The sequence below is a fragment of the Sinocyclocheilus grahami genome, unplaced genomic scaffold (assembly GCF_001515645.1).
Source record: "Sinocyclocheilus grahami isolate Dianchi unplaced genomic scaffold, SAMN03320097.WGS_v1.1 scaffold127.1, whole genome shotgun sequence".
Lineage (NCBI taxonomy): Eukaryota > Metazoa > Chordata > Actinopteri > Cypriniformes > Cyprinidae > Sinocyclocheilus > Sinocyclocheilus grahami.
This window is the reverse complement of record NW_015505306.1, coordinates 2,297,900-2,305,652: the sequence shown is the minus strand read 5'-3', so window position 1 is coordinate 2,305,652 and position 7,753 is coordinate 2,297,900. Positions and strand designations below refer to the sequence as shown.

General features: G+C 39.6%; 1 protein-coding gene across 3 annotated transcripts in view; it reads right to left on the bottom strand.

Annotated features, from left to right (window-relative positions):
* LOC107590414 (trinucleotide repeat-containing gene 6C protein-like) overlaps positions 1 to 7,753 on the bottom strand; it is a 75,825-nt gene that overhangs the window by 15,922 nt on the left and 52,150 nt on the right. For all 3 annotated transcript variants that reach the window (XM_016279154.1, XM_016279156.1, XM_016279155.1), the window contains 10 exons: positions 7,600 to 7,731; positions 7,318 to 7,461; positions 7,055 to 7,174; positions 6,843 to 6,926; positions 6,442 to 6,688; positions 5,806 to 5,970; positions 3,650 to 3,838; positions 1,949 to 2,098; positions 1,555 to 1,656; positions 930 to 1,145 (listed from right to left, as the gene is read on the bottom strand). In XM_016279154.1, coding sequence (XP_016134640.1) covers positions 930 to 1,145; positions 1,555 to 1,656; positions 1,949 to 2,098; positions 3,650 to 3,838; positions 5,806 to 5,970; positions 6,442 to 6,688; positions 6,843 to 6,926; positions 7,055 to 7,174; positions 7,318 to 7,461; positions 7,600 to 7,731 — 1,549 coding nt within the window. The remainder of the gene's footprint in view (positions 1 to 929; positions 1,146 to 1,554; positions 1,657 to 1,948; positions 2,099 to 3,649; positions 3,839 to 5,805; positions 5,971 to 6,441; positions 6,689 to 6,842; positions 6,927 to 7,054; positions 7,175 to 7,317; positions 7,462 to 7,599; positions 7,732 to 7,753) is intronic.

Sequence of the window (7,753 nt, the reverse complement as noted above, 5' to 3'; positions counted from 1 at the left end):
CTTAAGTCAACAAAACAGGTCTCTGAGAAACGTCTTCGACTGGAAATAAGCAGCATAAAGGAGCTCATACAGAGTAAAAGAATCAAGAAGGTACTCTGGTCGGACACAAAAACTCAACTCGCTGACTGTCTTACAAAAAAAGGAGCGTCAGCCCTGATGTTATTGAAAGTATTCGGTGAAGGACTATGGTGCTATTGAAAGCACTTAGTTAAGGACTGGGGACACTTGTTAATAAAAAAAAATGATACTTTCAATAGGATATACAACAATTTTTTTTGGTAACTAATCTTTTGTTTTGTATGTTTTTTATTTATATTTTCTTTGTTTAAAGTATAGGGAGATTGTTAACATGTTAATTCCTCCCTACTCTGTTCACATGGAAGAAGGTTCTTCCGGGTTAAAAATAAGGTTAGTGCATGCACCGGTTAAAAGGTGAGCGCGCGGGTAAAAGGGGGCGTTGTTGTTAAGGAACGGTGTTGTTGATGTGAGCGGGATGATGGAAGGAATAAATTGCGTTAACTGAGTAAACGTCGTGTTTATTTAATTTAACACTGACAACGAGAAAAATTAGGAAATAAATACATATCTGGGTAGTGTAATATTATAATACAATGTAATTAAGCAATATATTAAGATAACCCATGTTAAATGACTAAAATAGATAAGACAATAATGAACCATAATTCACACTGCATAGGATGTACGATGCGATGACAAATTTAAGTGCACAGCTTCAGCTAATTAATTATTAATTTGTTTTTCAATGCCCAGTTTTTTTATCTGGTTTTGCCTAAACAATTTTTAACATCAGGGGACTGTAAATTACACAGTTTTAGTAAAATCTGTCATGTACATTTGAAAAACGTAAAACAAAAAAACATTTACCCTTTGGCGGTTCTAGTGTTAAACTGCCCCTTTTATGCACACACCTGAAGAGTAGGAGCTGCTCCAGCCAGCCACCAGGCCCAGGGTGTTTCCGCCCCACGTGGACGAGGGCTTGGTGTTGGTCAGGCCTGGGGGCGGCCGTGTGGGAGCTGTTGTGTTCCGGGGTCCTTGTGGGACTTTCCAAAGCTCATGAGAGAGAGAAGCCTGGGTGTGCGAGATGGGCCCCGGAGACCAAGTAGACTTCAAGTCAGACAGCTTCCCTGTAGATCAGAGATGTATATGTGTTTGCTAACTGAAAGGTGTTCTCACAGTAGTTACAGTCACTGAGGTGCCACCGCAAACAGGCCCATGTGTTATATTGTAAGAGTTCATGTCTCACAAATAAAAGAGTGCCTTCTCAGCACTTCCACCTCACAAAAATCACAGATAGCCGGTGACCATGCTGCACAAAGGGACAGTGTGTGACTAACACCACTGAGGGGATGTACAGATGAATGTAGGCAGGATAGAACTCTCTACGGGGGAAAGGGCCACACTTGAGTTGGATGTACTAGATATACAGGAATGTGACCACCGTTTTAGGGCCCCATGCTAGGTTGAACAGTAAGTGGTAAGAAAAGAGTTTGATGAGCAGGACTGAGGGCAGGAAGGGGATTCTGGGAGTTGTACCTGTGCTGGCTGCCTCTTGGGAGGACAGACTGAAAGAGCTAGTGACTGGCAAATCGCTGGAGGGAGGCAGAGCCTCACCCAGTGAGGAAGTTGGGGTGGAACCTACGATATGTCCCGCACAAAGTAGGCAATAATTCAAAGTTGAATCAGAAAAATAACGTACGTAGAAAATACAAAGAAAAGAAAATGAAAGAAAATACCAACTGCAATCTTAGTGGTTGTATTATGTGAAAAACATTTAGACATTCTAAATAAAAACAGTACTGCAATACGCAATACATTTTATTCAGAATATATAAAAACTACACATGGTGTTATGGGATTTATTCAAGCTTTGTGCTTTCAGTGTCATCTGACAGAAACTTAACTGATAGATTTTTTATTTTTTTTTTACCTCCACTCCTGTCTCTTAGCAGGTAGCGGTTCACATCCTGAATGTTGGTATTGATGGTGGGCCCACTGGGAACACTCCCTGGGGTCACATTGGGGTCAGTCTCAGGGTCAATATTCTGCAGTCCTTTCCAGGGCACTCCTGGACAAAACTCTAAGGGATTTCATACCAATCAGATCAAGCATGACACATTGTCTATCAATACATACACTATTTGGTACACTTAAAAATGTGAGACTGTCTTTGGATAAATGTTATATAATGCAATCTAGGGATTCCAAAACTTTTTCAAGCCCCATTGAGATTTTAAGTTAATATTTTAATAATTTAACAACATTTGTATGTTCACAGTTCTCTGATGTTGGTTAATGATCACATGGCATGCAGGTAAACTAATAAATGTCAGCCTTTTTTAGTAACGGTTTCATTTTGATTGTTTTTATATTAAAATTATTCCTTTTAACTACCAATTTTTATGATTTGAAAAATGTTTTTAAATCCTGCAAAACCCTGTTCCAATCAATGGCATTTATTAAAAACAAATATGTAAAAAATATTGGATTATTTTCTTTCTTAAATTATATATTCCAAAACGAAAATATTTCAGTATTTTATGGTTTTCCAACATGGTTAGTTTGTCAAACAGTGGATTATGTCCATAGCTAATGTGGTGAACTACGCCTGTAGTAACTCTGCTGAACAACTAAAAGTCACTTAAAAGTCATTTTGAAAAAATTTATTTATTTTTCCCAGATGCTACTTGGTTTAATGTTGTTTTAATCTAGTGTAATGACATTTGGTTGTTTTATAAATGTGACCTAACTGTCCAAAAGTATTCGAACAATCTTAAATCTGCTTAAAGGGGTCATATGATGCTATTTTAAAGATCATTATTTGGTGTATTTGGTGTAACAGAATATGTTGACATGCTTTAACGTTCAAAAAACACATTATTTTTCAAATACTGTACATTATTGTAGGTCCTCTATGCCCCGCCTCTCTCAAACACGTCGTTTTCAACAAAGCCCCCTCCTTTGACAAGCACAGTCTGCTCTGATTGGCCAGCTGACCCAGTGCATTGAGATTGGTCAAACACCACAAGCACACGTTGGAAATGTAACGCCCCTTATCATAGCAAAGTCGGAATTTACCCTTTTTTTTTTACTTTTTTTTTTAGAAATAGACTTTGTGCACAGCCAGCCTTGTACTCTTCTAGATTTAAAAAAAAAACTGTCGTCCATGAAATGCGTTGCACAAATTCGAACATCTGGGTTGTGCTGTTCTGTTGTAAATAAATCTTAACCAATGATTCCTAATTGCATCTACTTCCGGAAGGCCAAATAAAGTGCTTTTGCTTTCGCACTGAATCACACAGCGTCTCCCTGACATGGCTGCATCAACACGACTGCGTTCCTGAAACCACGCCTTCTTTCTTTGCGTGCACATTTGGGCGGCATTATGCTAATATTTCCACATAGTGACGTAGACATGTGGGGGCGTGTTAGAATGAGCCGTTTAGGTAGGCGTGGTTGACTCTTAAATTTTATAAAGAATATATCTTTGGATTTGAGACTTTAGTCTTTGCAACTTTACAGATCTTCTTTATGCACCAAGAGCTTGTAACACTTCAAAGAGATAGGAAAACTTGAAATTGCATCATAATCCTACTAGTCCAAAGAGATTTTAGAGAGGCCATTTAGTCACCTGGAGGCCAGTTGACATTGGTCCCATTGGAGATCTTGTCATTTGTGTTCTTTCCCTGACCCCAGTTATCATGAGGTGCCAGGGCGCTGGCAGGAGACTCGGAGCTGGGAATCAGATTGTAGGGACTGTAGGAGTCATCCAGCGTGGGCTTACTTGGGGGACCCAGACTGGGGCCTGCAGAGATGGCACCTGTGTAATATTGGTGATATGGAATATCATCAGTACCATGCCTGATATTAACTACTATGCCACATATTAGTGTTAATTTTGTCAGCTATTTTTAATTTAGTCGTAGTCTTAGTCCTGTGTCAAATTTAACTTTTAGTTTTTATCATATTTAGTCAACTTGTCCTGTTTTAGTATTAGTCAAGTCTTAGTCGACTAAATGTCTGAGAATTTTAGTCTAGTTTTAGTGAATGGAAACACACATTTTTGTCATACTGTATAATGGTTAAAAAGATGAAAAAAAAAATATTTTTCTCAATTTTAATTGCAATGATTGTTGTCCTTTGGGAAATTTATATTTACATTTCATCAGAAGTTGCTCTTTCACCAATAGGCACAAATCAATAGAATGTCGACTCGTATGCATGGTTTATTTTACCTTATCTAGTGTACAGATTTATAACAGGATATCAATTAGAGGCTAAATAAACACCAAATACTTAATATATACACTCGCACTGTCTACGTTATGAAAACCTGTGTTACAAAAACATACTCTCAAATATTATAACAGAGAAATTCCTAATAGTAATTCCAATAATTCCAAATTGCATTAATGTTTCTCTTTTAAAAAAATGGCAAAAAGACTTATTGCTGCACAAAGGCTGCGTAATTAACGTTACAATCAGTAACCACTATCACAAACAATGCAGTTGAGATCCATGACAGAACACAGACTGGCTGATTGACACTTTCATTTAAGCAGAATACCTCAAACGGAGATCGCTGAACTCCAGCTTACTTGTACAGTACTGTTTTCAGATCACAGCGCCTCTGCAGAGAGAGGGCGTGTGAATGGTTGCCAGATTGCATAAAACAAAAAGCAGAGCAGAGTACGTATCCGTTTAACAGAAAAGCTCTGATTCTGGGATTTGAACTCTTGATATCTGGCAACCTCAAACATTAATGCTCGCGTGATAGTCTTGTACAGCAGTCTGAAAGGTTTTGGCTCCACTTTTTTCAACAAAAATAAAGTAAAAGTAAAGATTTTGTTCTTTTAACTACATTTTAAGTCTTGTCTTTTTTCGTCAATGATATTGCATGTTCATTTAGTCTCAGTTATCATTCAAAGGTACAATATGTAAGTTTTCACCGCTAGAGGGCGCGTATTCAAAACAAACAAAGAAACAAAGGCGTAGTTAGATTACTCCGTGACTGAGTGTGGAATCATGGGAGTTGTCGTCTTCATCCCCACAGCCGATGCAATCCGAGGGGACTCGGGCAGAAATCATGTCCATGGATGAGCTAATGTATTAAAGATTTATTAACACCGTAGTATGAAGCAGAGTGAGGTGGAAAGCCGTCGAAGCGAAACGAGGCTGCTGAAGAAATTGCTAATGAGAGACGAGCGTGAAACACGGCTCGAAAGCAGCTGAGCTTTTATTATGCCACACTTTAGCGCTTCCGCTCCTTCTGGTCGTGCGTATGTGGTGTAAAGCAGCGCCGTTTTATCATACTAGATACGTTTGAAAGTTCTGTTATAGTGCTACTCTGTGCGGTCGTCACCTGTCTAATAAAATGCACAACATATTAAAGCATCTTTGGTGTTTCCATGTTTTCTACAAAAAACCAAGGGTGTAGTGGAAATCAAGGGTTTATGACGTCATTGGCAGGCGACACATTGGCACTATAGACACGGTCCGTGTCACTAGTTAAAATTGCTTATTTCTCTGGATTTAAACATTCTTCGAAACATTTGGGATAATGTAAGTACACAAGTCAGCAAAATATATAACACTGTTCTAGTGGATTTTGAATATTTTAATAAAAAAATCTTACATATTGCACCTTTAATGACCTAATTATCGTCTCGTTTTCGTCAGGGGAAAAACCTTGTTGACGAACATATTTCATCATAGTTTTCGTTAACGAAATTAACACTACCACATATTCACAATATGCATACTGATATCTATAATAATGATGTGTACCATGCTTGCTGAAGTTGGGCTCCATTGGAGAGGAGCTGCCAGAGAGGTTCTCCATGGAGTTTGGGTGTGTCCACTGTGACAGGCGTGACTGAGGCTGAGGAGAGTCCTTAATGGACAGGCCACCCACTTCCATGCAGTTTACATTCATGTTAGGGTTCAATCCAGCTGCAGAGAAGTACACATGCAAGAATCAGCGGGGTTGAATTTAGGGTGAACTGGATTGAGAGAGAAAATAGCTTCCCAAAAATTCCCATGACTTTTCAAATCATTTGTTACTGAATAAGGGCTTTTAAAAATCATTATGATTTAGACATTTACCAATGAATCTTTTGTGTCAATTTGTGAACCAGTTTGACTGACTCATCGAAAAGAAAAGATTTGCTCACAAATTGAGAATCTCTATGCCATGCAAATCAACTTATCTGCACCAAAGAGCAATATCTAGCTGATTATACATTTTAGAGTGGACTAGAAAAAAATATATTCACTATAGAAATGTACATGACTTTAAGACTATCAAAATTCTGTGGCAATTCCAGGTTTACTAGGACTGTGGGAACAGTGTACAGAAGAATATTTGGATCGTCGCTAGTCTGAATAGAAAGAATACAATAACACAAAGTGCTGGTAACTCACAAATAGGGTATGGTGAAAAGGAGTTTGGAGAAGACTGCGGCTCTTTGGTCTGAAGGTCGGAAACAGAGAGGCTGGAGGCCTGGGGGTGGGCTGGAAATGTGTCCAGAGCTGATTTGCCTGCGCTGGGATGCAGGCCCAGGTGTGAGGTGGGTGGCTGCTGCTGCTGTTGTTTCATCAGCAGAGCCTGAGCCAGCTGCCGCTGGTGCTGCTGGATCTGTTGCTGCATGTTATTGATTGTACGTGCAACCTGCGAGAAGACATGCTTGTGAACACAGATCACCTTTATAGAAGTTTGAGATTTAAAAGTCACATTAGAATTTAAAAACAAACAAATCAGTATTGAGGGTTGTGAGATCTTAATGGTATCGGGGTGACACTAGCTGTGGGAAGGAACCACTCACTTGCTGCTCTTGCTGTCGGATGGGGCCAGAAACACTGCGCTGTGCCTGCAACATCTGCTGCTGAATTTGTAAACGCTGGTATGCCTGCAAGATCAAAATGACAAGGTTTCATTACAATGAGAAATTAGGAGTGAAATTTAAGCTTTCTGACAAATAAAAAAAAAACATTCTTTAATTACAGATCAATAAGATGTCGAAAGACTGGCACTTACCAGTTGCAGCTGATAAAGTTGGTTCAACAGGGTCATATGCTGAGGGTTTATTGGTGAGGTTAAAAGTGCAGGGTTGAGACCAATGTTTTTTGCTGCAAACTGTAAAAGCTGTGCTTGAACCTGTCAGTGAACAAAACGGTCAGACTTCAGCACGATTTCATCATTTCCACATATACTCAAGCGGTGAAAAACTATGCGTCACCAAATGAAGTCAGTGTCACAATAAGGTGCTAAACTACATGCATCTATGTCTGTTTGCACACCTGAGGGCTGAAAAACTGAGGCACTTGAGCACGTAGACTAGGCTGGGACGAGTTGAGAGGTGGCACTGACGGCTGGGGAGGAGGCTGCTGCTGCAGGGCCCGGGCTTGTGCTGCTCCGCTACTACCAAACACTCCACTCTGCATCTACACAAACACACAAAACAACTCATTCTAAATCGGTTTAACATCGGGCAATAAAGATTTCAGTATCTTGGCAGCCAGGTGGACGATGATTAACACAATGCTGAAATACAAAATACACATAGATCCTCACAGACCCACCTGTCTGTTGTTCAAGTTTTGCATTGCAACTCCAAGACTCTGGCCAGGGAGTGCAGCACTACCCAATGGGAGCTTCAGGCTCGGAGAAGGCATAAACGGTGAGGTTTGGGCATCATCTGCTAGCGCAGCATCCTAATGAGCAAATTATCAAATA